We start from the raw sequence: 27296 nt of genomic DNA, 5'->3' as shown, positions 1-27296 counted from the left end.
GCAGTCTAGAGGCGGCGAGTTAGATCATGGTTCACGGTAGTTTCTCGGTAGGAGAGGTAACTCTCTCTCTCTCTCTCTCTCTCTCTCTCTCTCTCTCTCTCTCTCTCTCTCTCTCTCTCTCTCTCTCGTGTAATCCTACCCATTGCCATATAACCGTTGCAATGATATGATTCAATTAATTTCCAGTTTCCTTTTAAAATGGGAAAGAAATGTTGTTCTGATATTCACGCACCTCTTACAAGATTAAGTGAAAAAAGGAAGAAAGAAAAAAAAAAAGCGTTCTGTGATATTCCAAAAAGTCTCCATCTGACACTAGAGAACCAGCGAGTATAAGAAGGCTGCAGAGCACTGTACGAGCACCAGTCGCACGGGGCGTCAGTGGTGAGTAGTAAAGGCCGGTCCAGCCGATGGAGCCTTGCCAGTGGAGGAAGAAGACAGACTTCCTTGAGACTTGAGACGGCTTGATAACTCACTGAAGTACCTTTTTTTTTTTCTGGGACACTTTAGTTCGTAATGCATACATAGCATGCCATAATATCGTGTGCATAGCATTTCATACCTCTTATTATCCCTTATAGCTGAGGTCAAGATGAAGCTGCTGCTGGTTGCGTTGCTGGTGGCTGTAGCCGCCGCCCAGTCCCACTTCAGGCTGCCTGCGCCTTACACCTTCAACTGCAGGAGCAACAAGTGCATCAAGGAGGAGCGCAGCGGTTCCAGGGAATTCCGTTCCCTGGAATCATGTCAGCTGACTTGTGGAACGTATGTGCAACTTCCTGTCACCTCTAAAATGCAATTCATGATGTTCTTTGCATCTCTCTCTCTCTCTCTCTCTCTCTCTCTCTCTCTCTCTCTCTCTCTCTCTCTCTCTCTCTCTCTCTCTCTCTCTCTCTCTCTCTCTCTCTCTCTCTCTCTCTCTCTCTCTCTCTCTCTCTCTCTCTCCGTTCCATCGTAGTAGTTTGTATATTACATAGTTATACAACTAATCCACAGAAAAAAAAAAGACCTACACAAAAGAAATTAAACTTTGTTCGGTCCAAATCCTCACGAATGATTTCTGGCAGCTATGGGTCTCTGTGGCCACAGCCGACCGGCGACGTCCAGCTGGGCTCCCAGACTGTCACCTTCTCTCCTAAGAACATTCAGGTGACGAAAATGGCAGCCACCAGCCCAAAAGTAACACAAATGCTGGAGGATGCAGTAAATCACTTCACTCGTAATCTCCACTTCATCCACCCTGAATACCCTAAAGAAAAGAAGACGCCCGTCGTATACAAAGAAAATTACAGAAAGGAAGATCCCTCGGTGAGTCAATGGTATCTCTACCAGGCTTCACCTCATCCAATAAATAGTCAACTTTTTTCAACCAAACCGCTGTTAATATCTTCTTTTCAACCAACACCAAATAGGAAGAACAATAATAGCAAGAAGAAAAGTTGAGGTCAATCTTTGTTTCAGGTTGATGTTTACGAGGTCATTGAGCATGAGAGACTCCGAAGCGAACAGATCGCCGAGGAATCCATTCTCCAGCAGCAGCAGGAGCAGAGGCGTCCATACTCAACCATTAACGAGAAGACAATGAAGTATCTCAAGTTCTCTCCCTTCCTGAGAGAGAGGAGCACCCCGGCAGCTGAGAACCACAACTTCAACATTGACATCACCGTCACCTCGCCGGAGGACCAGCTCACCCTCGACACTGACGAGAGCTACACCTTGGTGGTGCAGGTAATGATCCACGCCTGTCTTGTTGCACACACACACACACACACACACACACACACACACACACACACACACACACACACACACTATCTTGACACCAAGCAATAACTTACAACTTTTTATGCCCTCAACTTATGACACGTGAACTTTGTCCTATCAGACGGCAAGATCGGAGACTACAGCAACCATTGTGGCCACCACTTACTACGGTGCTCGCCACGGCCTGGAGAGTCTGTCTCAGCTTATCGCCTTCGACGATAGCAACAACGCCCTCCAGATCGTCAACAATGCCAAGATTCATGATGAGCCTCAGTTCAAGTAAGTTATCTCTGTCCTTACACGAACAATAATGCCAATAACAGCGATAATAACAACAGTGACATTGACAATAATAACAGTAATAACAACACTGTAGTGGCAGACAAGGACCGCCAGGAACCTTTTCACAGCAGCCTGCAAGACACTCAGTGATGGCGACGTGTTGAGCGTGGCGCTGACAGACACGCTCTTCCACCCACAGGTACCGAGGTCTTATGCTGGACACTGGCAGGAACTTCTACCCGAAGGAGGACATCATGCAGCTTATGGACGCCATGTCCCAGAACAAGATGAACTACTTCCACTGGCACATCTCCGACTCTGCCTCTTTCCCCATGTACTCCAGCCGACGCCCTGAAATGGCCTACTATGGCGCTTACTCTCCGAGGGAAGTTTACTACCCGGAGGACATCACTGAGATCGTTAATTACGCCAAGGTCAGTATGAAATAAAATACCATAGCAAACTCTCTCTCTCTCTCTCTCTCTCTCTCTCTCTCTCTCTCTCTCTCTCCCTCTCTCTCTCTCTCTCTCTCTCATGTCACAGAGGCACTATAATAAAAGTCTCGGTGCATTAAATGTTGCTTACGTTGCAGCTGCGAGGCATCAAGGTCATTCCCGAGATGAACGGACCTGCCCACACCAACGCCGGCTGGCAGTGGGGCGAGAAGGAAGGTCTTGGCAAACTCGTCCTCTGCACCGACAACGTAAGTAAACCTGGCGTATCGTGAAACTTGAAATCATGTGCTTTAATCTCACTACTGTACGACTGTAAGAATATTTCCTCATATCTTTTCCATGAAGCATAAATTCCAGGTGCTTGATACAACGAAGCACTCATATTATTTACAGACTAAGCCATGGTTCGAGATTGGGAAGGAGCCCCCAACTGGCCAGGTCAATCCCATCAATCCCGAACTATACTCAGTCCTCGAAGAACTCTACAGGGACATGATGGACTACTTCGACCCCGAGATGGTCCACATGGGCGGCGACGATGTAAGTACAAGATGGATTAAATCTTTACATGGATTGAATTATGAGATAAAGAATCATGTAGCAGCTTCTTAACTATAAGTATGCAATTTGTTTCCTGTCATGATACTTTTCTTTAACCATTCTTTAACCGTCATGCTTCTAGGTGAGCTTCAAGTGCTGGCAGAACTCCGAAGAAATCAAGGAATACCTTGCTGCTAACGGCCGTGAAGCCGTCAGCCAAGAGTTCTTCGAGCTGTGGAACACGTACCAGCAGAACGCTTACTCCAAGCTGAGGGAGGCATCAGGCCCTTACCGCAGCGTCACCCCTATCATCCACGCTTCCAGCTATGCTCTCAACTACGCCGACAAAGATTCTTACGTCGTGCAGCTCAACATGGATGCCAACGATGAAGAGATGATCAAGTACATCAACCAAGGATTCAAGGTCATCTTCTCCAACCAGGACCAATGGCGACTGGACTGCATTGGTAACAACTTCTACGGAGAGAAGGCCGAGAGCTGCAAGACGGAGATCCCCACATGGAGGAGCTTCTATGATAACAGTCCCCTTGATATGCTCGAGAACCTGGGAGTGAGCAGCGCCCGCAGCGGCCAGCTCAGGAGTGGCCAGGTCAACCCCATCAAAGAGCAGGTGCTGGGAGGAGAAGCTACACTGTGGAGCTTTGACACTGACGCCAATGGGTTCCAGGCCAAGGCTTGGCCACGCGTTGCTGCATTGGCCGAGAGGCTGTGGACTGACCCCATCCCCAACCACGGTGAGGACACCAGTGCAAAACGCATCAACATCCACCGCAAGCGCATGGTAGACCTCGGCGTCCGAGCTGACCCCATCCAGCCCCAGTACTGCATGCAGGACGAGACCGCCTGCTACAGCAAGGAGCAGTACCTTGCTCGCTCAGCCTCACTCACCGCTAACCCAGGAAACCCAGACCATCAGCAGCAGCAGCAACACTCTTAATTCCTAATCGTACACTGACCTCAGATAGAGATACTTGAGTACAGGAAAGATGTTTTTCTATGACTTTTATTGAATGTTTACAATATGAATACCTGTGATGTCGAGCAGGAAATTTTCCGGTGATAAACACTCTCCTTATTCAGATGCATTACTCTGGGTAGTTTACAAACGATGTATTACTACGCTCTGAATAAACATTTCAGGGAATGTTTCCTATTACTTTCTTAGCCTTGTCTCCTGTGTGCGGACAGCCACCGAGAACGTAACTTCTTGCCTTCTCAGACTAGAACACACCACAAAGACTTTTCTCATTTAACTAACATTATTAAAACTATCAAACAACGACCTCAAGTATACTGTATAATGTACATTACTGCAGTAACCAGAGTCAAGGTTCTTGGCCTCCTGCAGAACTAGAAAGATGCACAGCAGTCACAAGGGCACACAACGCCCCGAATCTCTCCACGGAGGCCACCATGGGTCCACTGTCCGCCGTCACTTTCCACTCAATATTTCTAAAGCAGTGGAATGAACGAATTGCTTTTGTCTATCCGAGTTTGTGACGCGCAGAAATCAACCAATACACGAGTCAGTATATATCATTGTGTGTTAGAATTCGTGTTCAATGAGTTCTCTGGGAAGGGTGAGGGAGACGGCGTCGATGGGCGTGGTGGGAGGCGTGAGGGATGGCGTCCAGGTGGGGGATGACGGGTGGGGAGACTCAGGCGTGGTGGGTTGAAGGCGACGTCCGTGAGTGTCGTAGTGAACCACCGCGCTGTCAGTGATAAAAGTCTGTGTCATGTGCTGCACTGATGACAGACATGCTCTTACGTGTAACAACAGACAAACGCCACTAAGAGCCAACGTCACAAGACACACTTTCAAGACAAACGAGGGAAAATCTTTATAGACAACACATGACGCAATTCATAGTCTGTGCCAAGTCATACTGTCTGTGGTGATGCAAATTACCACCTCATAAGTACCGCAGCACTTTGGGACAGTACAGAGCAGCAAGCTTGAAGTCAGAGCCAATTATTTAGATAACAAAACATACTGCGTACTGTGGTAAGAAGCAATAATTCCCAGTAAAAACACTTAACGACAGAGTGACAGTCAACATCTTCGCTAACAATAGTAAATTTTGAGTGATGGAAAGACCAGATACTCATGAAAAAAAAAAAAAAAAATATATATATATATATATATATATATATATATATATATATATATATATATATATATATATATATATATATATATATATATATATATATATATATATATATATATATATATATATATATATATATATATATATATATATATATATATATATATATAAAATAGATAAATAAATAACCTTCGGAAGACTCCTTTTTTTTTTTTTTTTACCTTGACTGTGTGTTTACGAGGTAGTCTTCGTAAAACTTCTGCAGGCGCGTGGACTCCCGCTCCCGCCTGAGGTACTTGACGAGCAGCACGAGCAGGGAGGCGGCGAAGAAGAGCAGCACGAACACGATGTACAGCACCGCCAAGGAGTCCTCCGACTTAGCCTGGCGGGGGCGTACGGCATTCGTTACTTCAGAGAGAGAGAGAGAGAGAGAGAGAGAGAGAGAGAGAGAGAGAGAGAGAGAGAGAGAGAGAGAGAGAGAGATCGCCTGACTATATAAGAGACGGAACGGGGCGTGGTAGGAGCGCAAAAAGTCAAAAGGCCAGTCTCTAGTGGCAGCTGGGAGTAGCATACCTGAGGAGGGCCCTGGGTGGTGTTGGGTTGCAGCAAGGCACGCACTTCAGCCACCACAGCCTCCGTCAGGTTGGAGCACCTCTTCTGTTGCGGCGAGATAGTTAAAAATTTGAGTAAATATGTATCAGATAAATAAATGAGTAAATAAATAGATGAATAAATTAATACATATAATAGTTCGCCTTTCCCAGCACACGAGAGCTTTTATTGAAGAAAGAAGCATTAAAACAGTATGACGAAATTAACACAAAGGATAAAAGAATAATTATTGTTGATCTAGACATCCTATTTCTTTCAAGCTTCACAGTGCTGGTGGTGGTGGCGGTGGTGGTGGTGGCGGCGGTGGTTATAGCAGCAGCAGTATTGGTAATGCATTGTAGTAGTAGTGGTGGTGGTAGTAGTAGTAGCAGTAGCAGTAGTAGTAGTAGTAGTAGTAGTAGTAGTAGTAGTGGTAGTAGTAGTAGTAGTAGTGGTGGTGGTAGTAGTAATAGTAGTAGCAGTAGTCGTAGTGGTGGTGGTGGTGGTGGTGGTGGTGGTGGTGGTACCATTAGTGGCAGCAGCAGCAGCAGCAGCAGCAGCAGTAGTAATAGTAGTAGTAGTAATAGTAGTAGTAGTAGTAGTAATAGCAGCTGCAGCAGTAGTAGCAGTAGTAGTAGTAGTAATAACAGCAGCAGCAGCAGCAGCAGCAGTAGTAGTAGTAGTAGTAGTAGTAGTAGTAGTAGTAGTAGTAGTAGTAGTAGTAGTAAGAAAAAGAAAAGAAGAAGAAAAAGAAGAAGAAGAAGACCACCACCACCACCACCACCACCACCACAACAACAACAACAACAACAACAACAGCAACAACAGCAACAACAACAAAATAATCAATGTTCTCCACCTATTAACACACATAAATAAAAAAAATAAATGTATTGTAAATAAAAGAGAACCTCACACATACATTCTTGTCTTCACCACTGGAGGAACCAATTAAGCACCCAACAAACACACTTTACATAAGACCACGCACTTCTTACACTAAATGAACATGCTTGACTGTATAGACAAAAGGTCCATATAGAGTACACACCCCACGCATTCCACGAGCAGCATCTGTCATTCCACCCTAACCTGCAGGGCGTTGAGAAGCATGTGCCTGAGGGCGAGGAAGTCAGCCCGACTTGGCGGCGCCTCAGCACTGCTCTCGTTCATGCTTGCGTCTGTTCCCACTTCCAGTATGTACCTGCGGGATAAGGCACCTGTGAACTCCTGGATGGCCGCGGGGGTGCTGTACCAATGGTGGCATTGGAGGGTACAAAGTTGCAGACACAAGTATCCCAAATATTTGCTTTCGCCTCACTTGACGAGATTCCTCTGTAAGTTGAAATGGTGACGCTTTCTTTCTTGACATAACTGATCAACTGAAAAAAAAAAAAAAAAACTTCAGCACTGATGTTTTCGAATCAGTCTACATCCCCTGTCAGGCTAACTAGGGTTGGGTCCTGCTAAGATCCTAAACTCCAGCCAGCCACTGTAGCATGTAGTTGCATGTAGATGATCTGCCTGCTGCCCCGTTGCTTCAGCGTAATTGGCCTGGAGGACTTAACAGGCGGTGCACTCCTTTCTAAGTGTGACCTAAGACTATGCAGGACACGTACAACAAATTCCCTGAGTTTAAATAATTTTCATCCATATACCTGAGAAAGTAGAGCAGCAGGGACGAGGAGGAGGAGGAAGAGGAAGGTAGAAAAAAAAGTTTGAATGGATTATTTCCTACATCTTTCATATTTCTTTACCTTAATTTAGCAAGTTTTCCTAACATTTGCATCTACCTCTCTTTTTTTTTTTCAACACCACACTCCATTTATACTCTGGTGCACATCTCTCTCTCTCTCTCTCTCTCTCTCTCTCTCTCTCTCTCTCTCTCTCTCTCTCTCTCTCTCTCTCTCTCTCCATATGCACCATTTACTTCACCTTTACCACTCTATCCTATTCTTATAATCTAATCTTCCAAAAGTCACTTTTTGTCCCTCCATCTCTCTAATTTATCTAAATATATATTTTGGCTTTTTCGTAACTTTTTTCCTTTCTAATTCTCTCGTTTTCCTCCTGTTGGCCAGCAAGCACTGATAGTATACGCAAATCTCTTCCTGTTTACTATTCTTGAGTTTATCTTTTTTCTTTACGTTTTCTTTATGATTCAATCTTTTTACTTTGGAGATGCCTCGTAAGTGTAACATTAAAAAATAATAACAATAATAAAGAAAACAAATGAAGGAAAGAAAGAACATCTTAAAGAATATCACTTTCGAATAACATAAGTGAAAGAGGAGGAGGAGGAGGAGGAGGAGGAGGAGGAGAACAACAACAACAACAACAACAACAACAACAACAACAACAACAACAAGATAAGAAGAAGACGAAGAAGAAGAAGAAGAAGAAGAAGAAGAAGAAGAAGAAGAGGAGGAGGAGGAGAAGGAGGAGGAGGAGGAAGAGGAAAAAAGTCCCACTAAATGACATTCTAGAAAATAAATAAATAGAAGAAGAAGAAGAAGAAGAAGAAGAAGAAGAAGAAGAAGAAGAAGAGCACCATAGGCCACCACAAATATTTAAAAGTTGGGCGGACCTCCAGCTCCACAGCGTGTAATAATGGTTATCTACCACGCCTGGCTGTGAACTAGCAAACCTCGACATGACTGACTATTTTCAAAGGCCACAAAGATGATAAGCCGGGTTCTCAAGAGTGCCTTTTCCAGTTAATAATGTAGAAATGTCGTTCGTCTGTCACCAGAAACATAAAAAACACCCTTAAAAATCCGTGTAACTTCAACTAAAGCCTTTTGAAATTAGTGAAGGTGCGGTGCAGAATTGTTTCAGAATGATCCTCAAACTCATGGTGGCCGATCTTTGAGTAAGACCGACACCACTCACACACCACACACCGCATCGGCAAAGCCATATTCCCTCCCGTGTGTGAGTGTGTGTGTGTGTGTGTGTGTGTGTGTGTGTGTGGACAAACACACACATAAGCTGCAAAACGCCAATACTTTATACCAGTAAGCCTACACATAGCAGTCCCTAGATAAAAAACATACTTATATCCACCTAGCATTCCTAAGCATTGTCATCTAATCTTCAGCGTGATAGCATAATGAGTCTATTTCAGTCATCTGCCACCCTGTGAATACAATACCTTTTTTTTTCTCTCTCTCTCTCTTCATCAAGCTTAAACTATTACTTCTATTGTTGAACATTCCATTGTCTCACAAATCTGACAGGCTCTAGCAGAAATTATTGGCGTTTTCAAAGGTTTTCGCGATCCTAGTGATGATATGACAAGGATTCTGCATCATGACTGAGAAAAAAAACATTCATGAGAACTCGACTAATCATCTCTGTAACCTTTAGAAATAGTTTGAAAGAACAAAGCATTTCACAATAAGGTCCTTTGTCCTATCCTGATTACGAACCCGAAGCATTTCGTGTAATCACTCGTATGTATAAACTGTGTCCCTGTGACTGCTGAATGAAAATATATTGACAAACCTCGTTAACAAAAGCAGACTTCCTGAAGAGGACTTCAGAGGAAGCAACTCGGCAGCAATACAGCTCAGCTCAGACTCCCAGTGCCTAGTGCCGAGCGTAGCATGGGGTGGCGGCCCCTCACGCCTGCTTGTTTACCTGGCTATGTTTAGCTCCAGATTACGCCCTTCGGTCCATCCATCAAATTCACAAAAGAAATTCTTCTACATGCCTGTAACTCTCCAATATATGGTCTTCCACGCACTACCATTATGAATGCGTGATGTTATGAGTTTTCATACATTTTGTTTAAAGCGCTGGTGCCGTCTCTCGGCGTAGGCTACACAAATTATAAACATAAAAAATAAATAAATAAATAAATAAACAAATAAATGAAAAAAAAAAAAAAAAAAAAAAATATATATATATATATATATATATATATATATATATATATATATATATATATATATATATATATATATATATATATATATATATATATATATATATATATATATATATATATATATATATATATAGACACACACACTACCATGTTTAAGAATATAATAGTTGTACAGCTCTTCCATTACTTAATGAAATACTTTACGAATGTCACAGTGGGCCGTGTCCCGTGGTAAAGGAATCATCAAGGCAGCTACATTGAGCGTTATGCCCAAACCTTTACCTTTACCCATTTCAAATTGCAAGACGTCATGCTGCTCATTTAGCTTTTAAAACCTCTTCCCCACTGTGCCGCCCTTTTAACGTATCGTACGCATGCATGATCCCAATGATTCTGAACGAAGTCACTCAATATCATCCAAAAGACTGTAGATCTTTACGCTGGATATAGGGGGGGTTTTCTAATCCGTGTAATGCACTTCCACTTCACCAGGAACAAATAAAAATGCAATGGATGTGCTTTATGTAAGAACCAGCGTACCATTGGGGGCAACATAATACTCGTTACAGGTACAAAGTACTCTAATTGTCATAGTGGAGGCCTGATATACAAGTGAATTGAGTACAACATAATCAACAACGAGTTGTTGTTGATTATGTATGGCAGCGAGTAATATTCACTGCCTCACATGTACTGTAAGGTCATGTTGGATACTCATATACTGGAGTCGCTTCATTCCTGAAAGTGCATTAGGGAAAATGCAGCACATAGTTATTTTCCGGGGTTGGGAAGGCTATCCTTGGTTATACTTCACAGCTACTCAAGGAAGGGGACAGGCTGCAGCTCCAAGGTAATGACTGAGAAAGAAAATATTCAAATTTCCAATAGAGAGAAATGTGTATTTCGTAAAAACAACGTTCTATTTTCTCTTTTAATGTAAGATGATTAAATTCTTAATTCATATTGAGAAATACAATGAAGAAAACTAAGCTCAATTATCTATGGCATGTTGTCAATCTGTAGTAATACTTTCCATTGTCTTAGTAATGAATGTGTGTGTGTGTGTGTGTGTGTGTGTGTGTGTGTGTGTGTGTGTGTGTGTGTGTGTGTGTGTGTGTGTGTGTGTGTGTGTGTGTGTGTGTTAGCACCAATTAAGAATGTGAGCTAGATTATTTGTTCTTAGTTAAAATTTAACCAATGAAAATTTACAGAGTGGAGTACAGATATTCTATGAAGCCTATGGATATTCAGTTTTCTTAGCAATAAATGAAATGCTATCCTTTTCAGATATGATTACAAAATAACAAAAGAAATGGAATTTTTGTACACATGTAGATGCAAATTGGAGCACTGTTGAAGTCTCTTAGTAAAATAATAGTAGAACCAATCTTCAGTGCTCCATTCAAGTTCACCAAACTCTAGGTGGCATTACACCACTTTGTACTAAAGCTTGTAGCATTATAATTATGTAAAAAAAAGAAACATCATTTTGTATGTACATATTCTTAGTCACTATATTATGAATGATTGTGAGTATATGGTAAGCTACCTTTCCTACTTTTAATGTTCAAATATTCTGAATTATTCAAATGACTAATATACTAACCTAGTCTAACCTAATCTACTATGAAGTTCATTCTTTGTAACCTTAAAACAGGTGGGCATAACAAGTCTCCATTTGTTCCTATCTGTCTTCTTTGCACACTCCATCCATTTTAACTTTCCATTCTTTTCTCATGTATCTCAGCACTTTCTCCTGTTTCACTGAGGGGAGTTCTACACACCCCTTCCTCTTTCTTATATCTACCTTATTCTCTTATACTTTGCTATATTATACACTTTCAACTATAATTCACCTATGAACCTTTACTAAATAAACTCATTCTTCCAGTTTCAACATTCACATCTCTCCCCTTTTTCTCTATATTTTGGGAATACAGCAACTTTTGTTCAGTCTCCAGATACCTCCTTATCCTTCCATGCCAACCTGCATATGAAGTGCATTTTGTCATCTAGTGAATCCTCCACATTTCAGTATAGTTTTATATGCATCTTCATTTTCATTAATACCACATGCATTTCCAATCCTTCATACATGGCTCTTACAACCTCAGTGTCTCTTAGCAATTCAGCCCCACCCTTTTTATCAATATCTACTTAGTCAATCAGTCCTTTTGTTCATTTTGTCAACCTCCTCCTGCCAGTACAAATACTCAATACAAACTATGCAACTCATGCACATCAAATATATGGCCTGTAAGAATAACAAAATCCAATGAAAATCACTTTTAAAGAGCATTTTTTGTTAAAGTACAGCTGACTGTCAGACATCCATTCATACCACACACAAAAATCAACAGTTATGATATGCATACATATACATTTTACACATGTCAGACTATTCAACAGACTAAAAATGAAACAATTGGGGGATGAATTATGTACAAAGGCTTAATATTAAGTAATGCACAATTTGCTAATATACATAGAGTTACAATGCCACTTGGAATAATTACACCTAAAAATAGTGTGTGTGTGTCTGTGTGTGTGTGTGTGTGTGTGTGTGTGTGTGTGTGTGTGTGTGTGTGTGTGTGTGTGTGTGTGTGTGTGTGTGTGTGTGTGTGTGTGTGTGTGTGTGTGTGTGTGTGCAAATAGCTGTTTAATGAAGCACAAGGAACCAACAGCCACATATGTGCACAAAGGCAAATGAAGTCAGTCACCAACAGACAGACAAAAATCAGCATTGAGACCATCTCAAGTGGTACAAAATTCTGCAGAAGCCATATTTACAACCCTGCTTATTGAGCACTGACACAAAATATCATGATACAGTACTGCATTTTGTACTTGATCAGCCACTATGGCTCACTCCCTCTCCCTTCACTTCCTTATATACCTATGTACACTATTAATTTCTCCTCACTTTAGAGAATCATTACTTCATTTTAGTTGTATTTCCCACAGTCAAGAGAGAGAGAGAGAGAGAGAGAGAGAGAGAGAGAGAGAGAGAGAGAGAGAGAGAGAGAGAGAGAGAGAGAGAGAGAGAGAGAGAGAGAGAGAGAGAGAGAGAGAGAGAGAGAGAGAGAGAGAGAGAGAGAGAGAGAGAGAGAGAGAGAGACAGAGAGAGAGAGAGAGAGAGAGAGAGAGAGAGAGAGAGAGAGAGAGAGAGAGAGAGAGAGAGAGAGAGAGAGAGAGAGAGAGAGAGAGAGAGAGAGAGAGAGAGAGAGAGAGAGAGAGAGAGAGAGAGAGAGAGAGAATGGACAGAAACAAAGAAATAATGATATTAATTCCTGTTACAATGCCACAGAACTGCCTTGTTTCATCATAAATCAAACATGAAAATAAACAAAATACATACAGCTATTCATTTTATCCCTAAATAATGACTCTGCAATCAATAAAAATAAATATTTTCCTAATTCTGGCAACTCATTATTGAATACCAATCCAAGGAGACAGATCACCCCCAGAAGAGAGTACCAATGTTTGAATGTCTCTGTACTTTGCCTCAGGTTGGCAGATCCTCTAGAAGCTTCCAGGTTGATCAACTTTTTATTACAGCATATTTGCAAACTCAAATTAACAAGGGAGTTCCAGGCACATGAGGTAATACATCATGTATATTATGCATCCTGCTTTCTTATTCTGGCAGTTTTCATTATATATATATATATATATATATATATATATATATATATATATATATATATATATATATATATATATATATATATATATATATATATATATATATATATATATATATATATATTAAGACTGTAAATGTAAATATCCCTTCAAATATTCACACAGTGATGAGATCTGAAACACAAAGGGAAACAGTAACCATGGGCTACACATAAGTATCCAATGAAATGGACTGCTTTCATCCTTATAAGCATCAAGCAATTTAAGACACTGAGGGTGGAGTATAAGATCTGCTCCCCTCTCCCATTTCACGGTTCAATCTTGGGTCATTCCCTGGCATGCGTCCACCCCACCCTGGGCCTCCCTGAGGAGGATATCCTCCACTCCCCATCATTTCACCCTCATCTGAATAGTAACCACTGTTTGGACCTGGACCTGGACCAGGGCCAGGACCAGGGCCAGGGCCAGGGCCAGGACCAGGACCAGAACCCATCATGAAAGGTGGCACCCTTGGCCCCATGTTGTGAGGATACCCTGAGGAGAATGCCATGGGGGCAGGTCCAAGTAAACCTGGCTTGTCTCTAGGATTCATGTTATTTTGAGGCATCATGGGGCCCATGGGGCCAGGCCCAGGCCCAGGCCCAGGTCCAGGCCCAGGCCCAGGACCCATGTTCATGTACTGCATTCCTCCATCCATCATTGCTCCATTGTTCCCTCCTCCATACATTCCACTCATCCTCATGTCTTGGTTTCTCATATCTCCCATTTGCTCTGTCCGTGGGTCGCGAGCATCACCCCTTGGATCGCCTCTGTTACCAACTCTTGGATCAACTCTAACACTCATTCTTGGATCTACTCTTGGCTCTCCTCTCACATCACTTCTTGGGTCCGAACGGGTTTCACTTCTTGGGTCTCTCTGAGAAATCACTCTTGGATCTCTGTTATCAGAATCTGAAAACTTTGCATCTCCTTTTGATGGCGGTGGGCTCACTGGTACATCCATCTCATATCTGGAAGGTGCTCGTGGACTTCGATTTGAATTATCTTCTGTGGAGCTCTTCAGCATCCTTCGTATTCTGGGATCTTCCATAATTCTGGGATCATCTTTGTTTATTTTCAGATGGGTGAAATTTGGTTTAGGAATAGTTACTTTAACAAGCTGATAATACATTGGTGAATGAGATGAAAGGGAAGCAAAAATTTCTTTGGCTGGTGTATGCACTGGTACTTTGAATGGTAATGAATTAATTTCCTCTTCAGAACTCTGATAACTACTTGGTAAATTCAACTGTCTTAAGTCTACATCATATATTGATGATTCACTAGATATTCTCATGTCTGTATCATATTGTGCACCTTTCACACTTGAACTCTCACTTCTATTATCTATTCCTGGAATCACCCTTAAATCAACATCCTTTTTTCTAAGCCGCTGATCATGATCCATATCTGAACCTTCTCTAATATCAAGAAAATTTCTTTGCTGATCTTGATCTTTGGAGGAATCCATTTTTGGGTGGTCCCAAGGATCTTGCAATCCAGACAAAGGCATCTGATCTCTCTGCCAGGGACTATAGTCAGTGCTCTCCCTTGGACTTTGAATCACATCTCGGGGATCCCTGTACATATCTCCCATGGCCTTGTTCCCTTCTCTTGAAATCTTGGACAGATCCTGATCTAAGCCTGCATCTCTAAAACTTTTTGATGCCTCCCTGGAATCTCGAGACAAGTCCCTGGGATCCTTCCCTCTTGGGGACAGCATTCTTTGATCTTTCCCAAAGTCTTCACTGTTGTTTCTGAAAAATATAAGTTTTCATGATAAAAAAAAAGGTATACATTTTACTCACTAAGTTCAAGTTATTCCATGAAGTATAGAGATTTACAATACACAGTTCCAAATTGACAGTATTACTTAAATGAGACAAAAAACATGAACTGAGATCCCATTCTCTGACAATGGTACACTCTACATGTACATACATACATACATAAAGAAGCAGGACAAAATTTTTTTACACCTTTTATCTTTATGGGATCATCTTTCTTAAATGACACTTTACATTTATGGAATATTGAAATTCAACTGGAAATACTTAATGTTGTTTCATTATTATTCTGTTCATTTCTTTGTTTTTTCCCTCAAACACTACATGTGTATAAAAGAGCAAAATAAATGAAAGGTAAATCAATAATTTCTTGAGTCTGTCAAGCGGAGGGCTTTAGGAATAAGAAAATTAAATAAAAAAAAAAGTTTCATATACATGAAATTAAAAGTCATACTTCAGTGAATGGCCTCATGTAGACTATTAATGGAAATATTCAAGATGTAATACAACTGCAGTGTATAACATTTACAGCCTTTGCATTAGCCCAATAAATTATCTGGTCAAGGATTAACCATGTCCACTAAAACCTAATCTTTGCTTAAAAACCAATATTTCTAACAAACCTTCCATCTTCTTTACTTACATATACAGTGGAACCTCAGTTCTCAAACTTAATTCGTTCCTGAATGCCGTTCGAGATCCAAAATGTTAAAAAACCAAAACAATTTTCCCCATAGAAATCAATGTAAAATGGATTAATCCATTCCCAGACACCAGTCTATGCTGCCTTAGTGGTTTATGACAGATACTCCCACAGCCAAGATGGCTGCTTAATAACATCTTCAGCTCACAAATTATTTATCAAGAAAGGATGTACTGAATGAATTTAGTGACACAGAACTTGTCAGCAGATACTGCTTAGACTGTGCAAGTATTCTCTTTGTCACCGATCTAGTGAAGGAAGCCTTACAGAGACACAGAGAGGAGCAATCCACTTACTGCCAAAATGAAGGTGATCATAACCCTTAGACATCTTGCTGCTGGGAAAAGCTACTGGAAAAATGCAGTTTTGCAGTAATGATGGTCTTGGGGGTCATCATGAGAGCCACAGGTGGCTTGGGATAACTCCTGAATGCCCGAACTGTTTGTTTACATCAAGGCTTTTCAACAGGATCACATTTACCTTATTTCAAATATTGAATTACTGTCTTACACTCTGTCTCTCTCCTCCAAATATAAAAAGATGAAGTAAATATTTATAGAAACTATAAATTAGTAATAAATGGGAGCTTTTGCTGTCTTTTAATATTTGAAGTCAAGGAGCAATAATCTAGAACCAAATTATGGTGCCACAACTGAAGCAATAATGAGCTCAAGAACCTTGTTCAAAAACCAATTTGTTCGAAAAGGAAGGTGTTCAGTAACTGAGGTTCACTGTAATCAATACAGCTGTGAAATGCACTTCCCTATACTGATATTAAATCATATTTGTGATACACATGCATACACATATAACATGAAGATGCATACCAAAAACACACATGCATATCTAAGTTATTTCTGGTACATTTTTTTATGAATTTAGTATGAAATCTGCAAACCCTGATGCCCAACACTGGCATGACACAAGCAACTTAGTGTTCCTATGATGCTGGGAATGTTGGGATTTAGAACGTACATAAAAATAAAGTAAAGCACCATAAAAAGCTTACCTATTGTTACTAGATGCATTGTGATTCTTTAGAGCTGACAAAACACTTGCCAGATCAGAAGAAATGTTGATGTTATCCAAGTTAATACCAGCAAAGGCACCTTTCTGAGATGTAGAGGAACTTCCAGGACTGCTTCCTTGTTTTTCTGTGGTTGGAAAACTGCCTGAGCTTCCACTCATAGAGGGCAAGGGTGGTGTCCTGCTTGGGGATGAGTTCCCACCTGTGTGTAAACTCTGTAAATGGAGGTCCATCATTAGTTTTACTACAAAATCCAAAATTGATCATATTGCAAAAAATTACTACATAAAACATTCTGTATGAATGTTGTAAATTGGCATAATAGTTCAAACAATTCCTCAGTCAGCTGTCTTATCCACAAGGACAAGGGAGCAAATGTCCTCTGCTTATCACCAATGATGTTTGAATCAGCACTATGATTTTGATGACATGATTTTTGCATTCATTATGTATCATGTTCTTTCTGGAAATGAAGCAATTCATGAAGGCTATAGTCAAGAGAATCTACATGATCAGCCATTCTTCATTCTCAAATAAAATCAACACTTTTTCCCTCCTATCAATGGACTGATTTCCAATGAAGATGTCTCAAAAACAATTAGCACAATCTCAGGCAGCTTGCACTCCTGACTGTCTGAAGGACATTCTGAGGAACCTCTGTAAAAATTCTATGTTCCTGATTGAAAAGTATGCATAAAGAAGCTGGTCTTGGGCACGTGTGGTAAGGAATATGCTAAATCCTCATGTATCTAATGAATGAGTATGAATATATCAACTTATAATCAACTTCTGTACCATATGGTGTTTATATCTACCTACATGTCCCTAGGTGTATTAATGGGTCAGGTATGTACTGTATTTAGGAATAATTAGCACAATTTCTTACCATTCCCTGTCCTTGCATTTTGGTACTGCAAGGTGCTTCACCATCTTCATCACTGGAGTACCAATTAACATTATTAGGATTAAGTGGGGTATCATCCAGTGCACTTTCTGTGGCTGTGTCTTCCTGTTCATGCTGAACAGAGTGCTGTTGTTCAATGCGCTGGAAGAGTTCTCGCTGCTTTTGGGGCATACGAGCTGTCATGAAGCTTTTTCTGTTACTTGTGGATGCTCCCTGGCCACTGTTCATATTTGAGACATTTGAAGCTGTGTTGTTACTACTACCAGGATTCTTCTGAGGTGATTCACTGCTTTCTCGTTCCTCACCTGAAACAAAGGAAGTGATGGTACATTCATGAATTTATCATGAACTTCTAAAATGAGTAAACTGTCCATTTCCTTTGTCCATATAATGCCTGCCTAACTTGTGCTGCAGCTTTTAATAGACATAAATTTGAAAGTAGCTATCTGTATATACCTCTATTTTCTAATAATTGGCAATAGTATGCAGTGAAAAGCTTTGCAATCTACTATAACCACAACCATCTTCAATCTACATGTCCTAACTATTGCTCCAAGAAAACATTACATACTTAAAGGTGGTGTAAACGTATGCCTGGGAGGCGTCATGCCACCTTCTCCATGCTGCTGCTGCTGTTGTTGCTGCTGGGGATGAGGATGAGCATGTGGATGTGGATGTGGATGTGAATGTGGGTGTGGGTGTTGGTGTGGATGTGAGTGTTGGTGTTGATGGTGCTGGTGACCATGTGAGTGTGGGTGTGGGTGTTGGTGTGGGTGTGAGAGGGGGTGTGAGTGTGGATGGGAGTGTGGATGGTGGTGAGGATGCTCTGGAGATCTCCTGTCTCCCATATCCTCCATGTAAGGCTGGTCCTTTGGCATATTTTTCATTCTTGCTTCTTGTTTCTTGAGCACATTCTTTATTGCCTTGTCTACATCTTTTGGAGAAAGAAAAATAATGTAATGAATATTAAATTTACACTTCATATATATCTGAATATTAATTTCACGTAGCCTAAAATTTTGCAAATCTAATACTTGAGATTAGAACAGGATCAAATATAAAAATGTGTGTATAATGAAAATTTGCAAGGCAGCAAATAAAAATCTCAGGCAATATACTTACATTTAAAGCCCCTGCCCTTGAAATCCATAATACCAGGTATGGTTTCTACATCCATTGGGTTTCCTTTGCGATGAGCTTCAGTAATTGCCACCACAAGCTGTGCAGCATCTTTGGTTAGCCGAGGAAAGTCCCCAAGAATGTCTTTGGGGGCCAGTTCTATGTGCTGAAAGGTAATATTATAAACAGCCTGATATAGTAATTATCAAAATATATGCTGGAGAGAAATCTAATTCCACTGTCCTGTTGCTTTAAGATACTCTCTACAACACAAAAGAGGGACATGTGTATATCCTACACACAATACTTCACTGCTGGCTGTATGGTTAACCACACAAGCTGACACACCACAGGTAATACAGAGATAATTTTAGTAGACAATACTATTTTTATATGCACTTTACAAATATACCAAAGTAACTGAGATTCCTGCACCTGTCATGCAAGACAAAAATTTTAGATGATTATGTATCAAAAGCATTCAACATGCCAGTGCTATGTAATTAGCAACATAAAATAGCCCAATATCTATTTATACCTTTTAAGAGATAACAGTTCAGATATGACAGCTGTGTAATTGTAATGTGAATAGCAAGCACCATATGAGTAATCACTACTAATGAAACTTCAATCAAATACCCACAACTTGTCTAACAGCAAAGATGCAGGCTGTTCCAATACATTGTGCAAGTACCTGACACTGATCTGAGAGTAACCCAATCAGTCTCAGTATCTTCAACATTGCTTTTACTTGTTGTGCACTTTTAAGGTTACAAATATATAACAAACATAAGTGCACTTTTACAGCTTCACATAAACAAGAAACACATAAAATAGCTTCTCCCTAAAGGCATTTTGTCATGCCATAATGTATGAGAGCAATGCTATACATGTGGACAAATCCACTTGCCCACTGGTGTGTTAAAAGTTACTCTTGCTGAAAAACACTTGTTTGCTTTGTACCATACCATACTGGCAATTGTGCATTAGCAACACTATACCATTTAGATTTCTTTAATCCATTAAAACAATTCCAAATTTTCTGTTATGATAATTTGTGACAGACAGGAGTCAGCAGTATACATAATTCTTTTCTTAGTGCTGCCAGCTGTTTCCTATATACTATGAGAAACCACTAAAGAAAACACAAAATCCTTAAATATACAAAATGACGTGCACTTTCTTAATGCATGATCTGAATTCTAATGTTTAAAAGTCTTTCATCAACTAACCTTGAGTAAAACTGAACGAGAAGCATCTGAGAGCGGGTCATGACTGAACTTGCACTTGTCAGCTGACTTGCATTTCACACCAGTGTGATAATGTTTGCAAGGGAAGTCTTTGTGCATGTACAGACACTTGTCTTTTTTGGCACAACAGTCCATCATGTAAAATTTACATAACTCCATTTTCCTCTGTGGCTGGATGTCATGCGAATAAGGGCACCCCTTCCCCTGAAATGGTATAAAATAAAAATATGTAAGTTATACTCATCATAAAAAAAAATATATACATATAATATATATATATATATATATATATATATAATATATATATATATATATATATATATATATATATATATATATATATATATATATATATATATATATATATATATATATATATATATATATATATATATATAATATATATATCCAGCAAACTATTTCACCTAACTTAAAATGCAACATAATTCTACTTACCCTTTGACAGCTGCCTTGCATATAATACATGCAAATTGCTTCATTCTTGCGAGAAGGAGAACGGGATCGGGAGCGAGATCTTCTGAACCTTCTGTTGGGCCGCCGTGGACGTCGTGCCTGCCGCTCTCGCATTTCAGAATCAGATCCAGATTCATATGAATCATAATCTGTTTACAGGAAGACAGCGCAATGAGATTAATTACAAACACTACTTGGTAACACTGTACTGTATGACAAACAAGTCACTGCTAAAAGATTTTTCATGTATTAATGTAGTTTCTAAATAATGTAGGATTCCTTGCTGGTATGTACATTTACCTCAAAGTACCTGAACGAGAGAGAGAGAGAGAGAGAGAGAGAGAGAGAGAGAGAGAGAGAGAGAGAGAGAGAGAGAGAGAGAGAGAGAGAGAGAGAGAGAGAGAGAGAGAGAGAGAGAGACGAGAGAGAGAGAGAGAGAGAGAGAGAGAGAGAGAATTTATCTCATATTTCCTAACTCAGTCTCTGAAGTCTTGAAGCATATGCACAAAGTGAAAATACTTTACTGCTTTAATTATGAGGGGGAGAGGTTTTGATTTCCCATTCTATAAAATTTTCATTACCTGAAACTGGTCTTCCACGAAACATTGGGTGAGGAGGTCCACCAAAAGCCCCTGGAGGAGGACCATAAGGAATCATGCCGGGAGGAGGTGAACGACCTCGCAGAAGCATTTCTTGCTGCAGCATTGCATCAAATTCCATGTTCTTGTCAAATGTTGGCACTATCATCTTGTGCTGGTGAAGCTGTATATGAAAGAAAAAAAGCTTGCAGTTAAACCTATGCAACATAAAATTATTGACCCTTATGTCTCAATATCTTTGACCATACAGGTCTGTATGTGCATGACTACTCAGAGAGAGAGAGAGAGAGAGAGAGAGAGGAGGGAGAGAGAGAGAGAGATGAGAGAGAGAGAGGAGAGACAGAGAGAGAGACAGAGAGAGAGACAGAGAGAGAGAGAGAGAGAGAGAGAGAGAGAGAGAGAGAGAGAGAGAGAGAGAGAGAGAGAAATAAACTCTTATAGGGAAGGAACCAAAATAATAATGCAATTCTTATCAGCATTATTCTCTCTCACTCTGATCCATTAATATGTTTTACAGTGTGTATAAGTGTGGAAAAATACAACTATATGGAATTCCTAGAACAGTATTTAATGCCACATCATAATCAATATATGATATAAAGATGGATCAGAACATGGTGGAAACATCTCTTATTCAATGAACTCCATAATTTGACTATGGTGTTTCTACAGAATTATTGCATAGATCTTAAGGTACACAAAGTTCATTCTTTTACTAATGGTATCAAACAAATTCCCAAATGTTCACCACAGTGCATAGTTAAAGTCAACACACCTTTGGGCTGGTTCCATCGTCATCTTCCCCTTCACTGTTCGCATGTTTCTTTTTCTTTTTCTTCTTTTTTCTCTTTTCTTCATCATCATCCCTATGTTTCCTCTTCTTTTCCTCCTTACTTTCCCTGCTCTGGAAAAGAAAAAGAAAATGTCAGCCATACAAATTTTGTAGGATCTGCTATTTCAACATCATTTTTCAGGACATACTTGCCTATTTTATTATTTTTCTTTTCCTCACCGAATAAAATTAGGAATATTACCTCTCTTCTTTCCTTCTTTCCGTCCTCTCTGGCATCAGACTCGAGCTGCATGTGGGCATCACTTTCTGATGTTCTTTTGTCAACAGTACCCATGTCTCCTTGAGAACCCTTACTCGGCAAGGGCTCCTCCACCTCGTCCTCTTCCAACTCTCCTTCCTCCAGTTCCCCATCTTCCTTCTCTTCTTTTAATAAGCTTTCCTGATCGTCCATTGTATCACTGCGAAAATATTATTCTTAGAGAGAGAGAGAGAGAGAGAGAGAGAGAGAGAGAGAGAGAGAGAGAGAGAGAGAGAGAGAGAAACTAGTCATAAATTTTGTAACATCTGCGTGATCAAGTCCATACCATACAATCTCCGTCCCCCCCCCTCTCTCTCTGAAATAAGTATTTCCTTAACTAGAATGACAGCTTCTGTCAGTATACACAGTGATGGTGTAGCTGAGAGGGAATAATAGTTAGAATATAATCATTATTAATAAGTACAATACTACCATTCCTACAATAAATAAATACTAATTATTACGTCCTCAGTACAGCTATTATCTTCCATAACAATTACACTAATGAGTCTTTACACATCTAGCAAAGCAGTCTTCCTAGAAAGTCCCCACCCCAGCTAGAAGACTGCATAATAATACTAGAAAAGTAATCTCGTACAAGATTTTCTTTCTGGACGTTTACCATTAATGTTATTATTTTTTTCCTCGTCTTTCAAGTATCCCATCCCACCACCATCATCCTTACACACTCAAGCTATTGCGAATTCAATGAATATTACGTGGGTTAATATAGCAATGAGATTTGTTACATCATCTATAAGTAACACTCACATACAGCACGGGTCGGCACATTAAAGAAACGTATCTAGAAATAGATGTATCATGACAAAATATTGTATGGCAAGCAAAAATACTACAATAAAATTCAGCGGAAGTGAAGAAACTGTGTGTGTGTGTGTGTGTGTGTGTGTGTGTGTGTTACCTATTCGCCTCTTGACAGTCGTCCACAAGAATATTTGCTCAATTTGTCACGAATCTATCTCCTTTCACATTCATTACAATAGAAACCAAAATGAGTGAGAGTAAATAAAAATATCTATGCACATGTGTAGCCTTAATACATGACGAAGACGAGGTGCCAACATTTTCCTCTCCAGCCGGCCAGCCAACTTGCAACTGAATCACCGCTCTCGTTTTTTTTTTTTTTTCGTTGCCATGGAATGAAATAATCAGAGGTGCTTACCGTAATAAACTTATCAACACTTACGCTGTTATCAGAACACTGCGGGTTTTGAACTGATAAGAAAATCAAGGTCGAATATCCACCTTCCTTTGTTCTAACGTAGACATTAAATCATTATGTAAATTTGCTACTTTAAAATTATTGATCACATCTCTACCATTTCCGGTACTCACATACCTTCTATTTTAGTCAACATTATCACGGTATTTTATAACGTTCCACCATAACTAATATTCGGAGATCTATGCCCTCTCATGGCATGCCGTCATCTTTGTTAACTCAAATCCGTTCTCTTGTCACTGATTATATATATATATATATATATATATATATATATTATATATATATATATATATATATATATATATATATATATATATATATATATATATATATATAAGAATGCAACCGTAAACAAATCGATACCGTAGCACTAACGCTTTGTCTAGACGGTCATGGACACGGTTACTCCCACCGTAAATTGATATTGCAAACTAATTATCACCAATATTTTCGTGATCACTATTTGCCGATGATTATATGAGTTACTGACAGAAAACTGTAGGTATTTAAGGAAATACAGGGTATGATGGGAGGGGCCGCGCGAGGCTAGCCAGCAGGGGGGACTTGGCACCTATAAATATGTCGCCATCAATTACTTTCACAATCTGAAGGAAGAACATAGATAGGAAAGTAACTAAATTAACACTACAGATGACACAAGAAAATAAAATGTCCCAACCTGCCTATACAACAGCCATTCCTTCACCACATCCATATCGATATGCTTCCATGACTCGCCAGTCAGTACAGCTGTTCAGCTCAAGCCACTTCGAGAAACGAAGGCATTGCATGATAGGAACAGTAGCATCACAGGCGCCTCATACCGCTAGTCACTTTCATTCAGGTTTTCGCCATAGGCAAACTCCAGTTATGAACGAATCTAGTACGTCAGCATGAGGAAATCCGTATATTTAGCTAAACTTCCTCCCCCAAGCAGTGCAGGAGCGGCCGTCGCTGGCCACGCCGCGGAGAGAGTGAGAGTGAGCAGGTGACGAGGCCCGGCGCGAGGCTAACAGCAGCCGCCGCTCAATACTGCGCCACCACTCACTCCAAATTTAGAATTAATACTCATCAGTACACAAAATCCTTGGACATCTCGCAATACATAAGTTATGGAGTAAACACAATTCCTGGACCCATACCGGATGACAGAACAGCAAAATCTTTACATCACGGCCATCATGTCAGCCAGTTCAAGGACGCCACACTAACCCCACCCTGCTACACCCGCCAGACCTCCACAGACTGGCCGTGCTACGAGGCTACCCGATACGAAATGTGCAGTAATGTACAAATTCTGCTTGTCGGTGGCCCAAACATTCAAGAGACATCGGGATTCATGAAGGCGCCTACGGCAGTCATACATCATACACTTTCGGGTTGCATATTGTGGGAGTCATCACTACTACAGCTGAGAAGTGTTTACTAAACTGAGTTATTTACCACTGATCCACTAATGTTGTGAACGGGAAATCATCATAACGCCAGTGTTCATATCAACGACAGCAGTAACGACCGAGGACTGACGGGCGGACCTTCCCCGGCTGTGGCCGCGCAGTGCTGGAACACATTCTCTTTATGCGCCTCTTGATTCTAAATAAATACAGTTTAATTTTACCACTCATACCGTATTTCCGTACAATGAAAATATTAATATATTTTTTCCTATATATATAAGCCACCTTAATGGCATCACTGTGACATATAAGGAAGATTTCTAAAGACTTTATTTGCCTTATTTCTTGAACTCCTTGAATCTCGCCTGTGACGTCACACTGCACAGGATCAATAGCCGATTGTGTGAGCTTTATTTTCGCGATACGGTGGAAATCTATATAGCCGGTCTGAATATTGTCGATTTTTTCATTGGGTGCATGTTATCTCTTTATTAACATGAAACTACGGAGTTATGTAAGAAAACTAATTATTCCATCCAAATACTAATGTCAATTTTACCTGCTGTCAATTTACAAGCATGTGGAGCATGCGGAGTATTTGTTATAAAAGATTATTTAACGGTGTTTTGATAATACCAACTACATTTTTTTCCGTTCAGGTTCATCATTCAAGACGTGTAAACTGTGATTGTATCTTGACGTCTGATCGATGTAGGTACAGAAACGAGCGCTGTGGCTGCAATTCGTGGTGCAAGTCTGCAAGAATGATCATGCACACAACACGTGCTGTGAGGGGAGCATTGTATATAATTCTAACTTGTGTGACTGCTATATCGAGTAATTCTACCAAAAGTCAGAGTATCACACACGTCATATTGTGGCAGGAAATGACTGCTGAGTGACGAGTCATCTTGCTGGAGCCACCCTACCCACATCCTTTTTCGCAACTCCCGATCATGTGAACCTTGTATGCTTTAAAATTTAGGAGATAGTGTGTATTTAATTCTCTCTCTCTCTCTCTCTCTCTCTCTCTCTCTCTCTCTCTCTCTCTCTCTCTCTCTCTCTCTCTCTCTCTCTCTCTCTCTCTCTCTCTTCGATTGCCCTCGTGATAAGGACATGCACCCTAATTCTCTCTCTCTCTCTCTCTCTCTCTCTCTCTCTCTCTCTCTCTCTCTCTCTCTCTCTCTCTCTCTCTCTCTCTCTGTGTGTGTGTGTGTGTGTGTGTGTGTGTGTGTGTGTGTGTCAATCCTGAATAGATCAAACTAATGAATAAACAAATAAATAAATAATAGATAAGTAAATAATACAAAATAATTTTTGGAATACTTTACAGCATGTGGAATGATTATGGTATTTTATTATTATTTTTTTTTTCATGATTTATTAATCTATTTATCTATCATTCTTTTAGGGTGTTGAACACATGTATAAACTCAAGCAAGCACGGGCAAGGCAATCCAGTATTTTTCACGGACGCACTGGAAAGGGTAGAATGCAGTTACCAGTGGTCTGGGATGCAAATGTATGTATGTATGTATGTATGTACATACAATAACATTAATAAAAGGTGCATAATTATGTGAAATAGAGAGAATTAAATGTAAAGGAAATATTCCTCAGAACGAGCATTGTAAAAATGGGTGAGTAGAGTGTATGTACAGAAAGATTATGTAGATACGTGTGTTGTGACTGACTGATAAAGATGATAAGTTGAGGTGCTTAGATGAATAGGTCCTGTGTGTGTGAGCGAGACTCTCTCTCTCTCTCTCTCTCTCTCTCTCTCTCTCTCTCTCTCTCTCTCTCTCTCTCTCTCTCTCTCTCTCTCTGTGTGTGTGTGTGTGTGTGTGTGTGTGTGTGTGTGTGTGTGTAAAGTGGGCCCTGCATACATTAAAAAATACACGGTTTTTAGATGTCACAATTGTAGATAAACTATGCTTTACAAAGAAATGAGGTTGAACGTAAACGAACTATAATGAACGTAAACGAAATATAATGAACGAGCAAAATAATAACGCTTCTTTTTTTTTTCTGTATATTACTTCAACTCTAACCTTCAAAATAACCGGGGTAGTCTATCATTATTATTAAAGCAGGATAGAAACAGACGACTTGAACACGAGGGGTTATCACACTGCCGGAAAGAGGAGAGGAAGGAAAGTGATGATTCTTAAATGCTGCAGTGCAGGAGGTGAATGATAATGGACAGCTTCAGTACAATACGTACTGAAGGTCACACAGACTGGCACAGGAATTACCATCCACTTCTACTTGTTGCCATAAGTGTAAATGAGTAGAAATAATATATATATATATATATATATATATATATATATATATATATATATATATATATATATATATA

At 40.1% G+C, this 27296-nt stretch overlaps 3 protein-coding genes across 10 annotated transcripts in view; 1 reads left to right on the top strand and 2 right to left on the bottom strand.

The window, feature by feature from the left end:
• The first annotated feature begins 252 nt into the window (after positions 1-252).
• Positions 253-4204, top strand: LOC135101421 (chitooligosaccharidolytic beta-N-acetylglucosaminidase-like). 2 transcript variants are annotated; one of them, XM_064005357.1, is made up of 9 exons: positions 253-381; positions 579-759; positions 1062-1302; positions 1456-1722; positions 1880-2037; positions 2240-2474; positions 2633-2743; positions 2889-3035; positions 3178-4204. In XM_064005357.1, the coding sequence occupies exons 2-9, from the start codon at positions 590-592 to the stop codon at positions 3991-3993; spliced, it is 2145 nt and encodes a 714-aa protein (XP_063861427.1). In that variant the 5' UTR covers positions 253-381; positions 579-589; the 3' UTR covers positions 3994-4204. The 2 variants fall into 2 exon arrangements, with proteins under 2 accessions (XP_063861427.1, XP_063861428.1); XM_064005358.1 differs by having other exon boundaries at positions 364-477.
• Positions 3178-9561, bottom strand: LOC135101422 (uncharacterized). 2 transcript variants are annotated; one of them, XM_064005361.1, is made up of 5 exons: positions 9266-9561; positions 6851-7140; positions 5741-5824; positions 5389-5549; positions 3178-4768 (listed from the first exon to the last, which is right to left on the bottom strand). In XM_064005361.1, exons 2-5 carry the CDS (start codon positions 6929-6931, stop codon positions 4603-4605), a joined length of 492 nt encoding a protein of 163 aa, XP_063861431.1. In that variant the 5' UTR covers positions 6932-7140; positions 9266-9561; the 3' UTR covers positions 3178-4602. The 2 variants fall into 2 exon arrangements, with proteins under 2 accessions (XP_063861431.1, XP_063861430.1); XM_064005360.1 differs by having other exon boundaries at positions 6851-6962; positions 9266-9559.
• A 1140-nt stretch (positions 9562-10701) lies between these two features.
• LOC135101417 (uncharacterized) overlaps positions 10702-27296 on the bottom strand; it is a 34616-nt gene continuing 18021 nt past the window's right edge. The window contains exons 1-11 of one of the 6 annotated variants that reach the window (XM_064005350.1): positions 24981-25123; positions 22235-22451; positions 21976-22104; positions 21183-21363; positions 20584-20750; positions 20110-20331; positions 18881-19043; positions 18330-18692; positions 17741-18063; positions 16837-17069; positions 10702-15094 (exon numbers count right to left, since the gene is read on the bottom strand). In XM_064005350.1, coding sequence (XP_063861420.1) covers positions 13561-15094; positions 16837-17069; positions 17741-18063; positions 18330-18692; positions 18881-19043; positions 20110-20331; positions 20584-20750; positions 21183-21363; positions 21976-22104; positions 22235-22444 — 3525 coding nt within the window. In that variant the 5' untranslated portion in view covers positions 22445-22451; positions 24981-25123 and the 3' untranslated portion in view covers positions 10702-13560. Of the gene's footprint in view, positions 15095-16836; positions 17070-17740; positions 18064-18329; positions 18693-18880; positions 19044-20109; positions 20332-20583; positions 20751-21182; positions 21364-21975; positions 22105-22234; positions 22468-24216; positions 24641-24679; positions 24898-24980; positions 25124-27296 lie in introns of those variants that run through there. The other 5 variants (XM_064005352.1, XM_064005353.1, XM_064005351.1 and 2 more) reach the window with 5 other exon arrangements.

Source organism: Scylla paramamosain, chromosome 6 (genome assembly GCF_035594125.1).
Source record: "Scylla paramamosain isolate STU-SP2022 chromosome 6, ASM3559412v1, whole genome shotgun sequence".
Taxonomy (NCBI): Eukaryota; Metazoa; Arthropoda; class Malacostraca; order Decapoda; family Portunidae; genus Scylla; species Scylla paramamosain.
Note: the sequence above shows the minus strand (reverse complement) of the source record. Positions and strands in the feature narration are given on the sequence as shown.

What these genes read in the sequence shown, in the direction of transcription:
- LOC135101421 (XM_064005357.1), top strand. Translation starts at nt 590, where the DNA reads ATGAAGCTGCTGCTGGTTGCGTTGCTGGTGGCTGTAGCCGCCGCCCAG. An exon ending in ACAGAAAGGAAGATCCCTCG is followed by an intron (nt 1,303 to 1,455) that starts GTGAGTCAATGG and finishes TCTTTGTTTCAG; the next exon opens with GTTGATGTTTACGAGGTCAT. An exon ending in GCTACACCTTGGTGGTGCAG is followed by an intron (nt 1,723 to 1,879) that starts GTAATGATCCAC and finishes TTGTCCTATCAG; the next exon opens with ACGGCAAGATCGGAGACTAC.
- LOC135101422 (XM_064005361.1), bottom strand. Translation starts at nt 6,931, where the DNA reads ATGAACGAGAGCAGTGCTGAGGCGCCGCCAAGTCGGGCTGACTTCCTC. An exon ending in TGCTTCTCAACGCCCTGCAG is followed by an intron (nt 5,825 to 6,850) that starts GTTAGGGTGGAA and finishes TCGCCGCAACAG; the next exon opens with AAGAGGTGCTCCAACCTGAC. An exon ending in CCACCCAGGGCCCTCCTCAG is followed by an intron (nt 5,550 to 5,740) that starts GTATGCTACTCC and finishes CGCCCCCGCCAG; the next exon opens with GCTAAGTCGGAGGACTCCTT.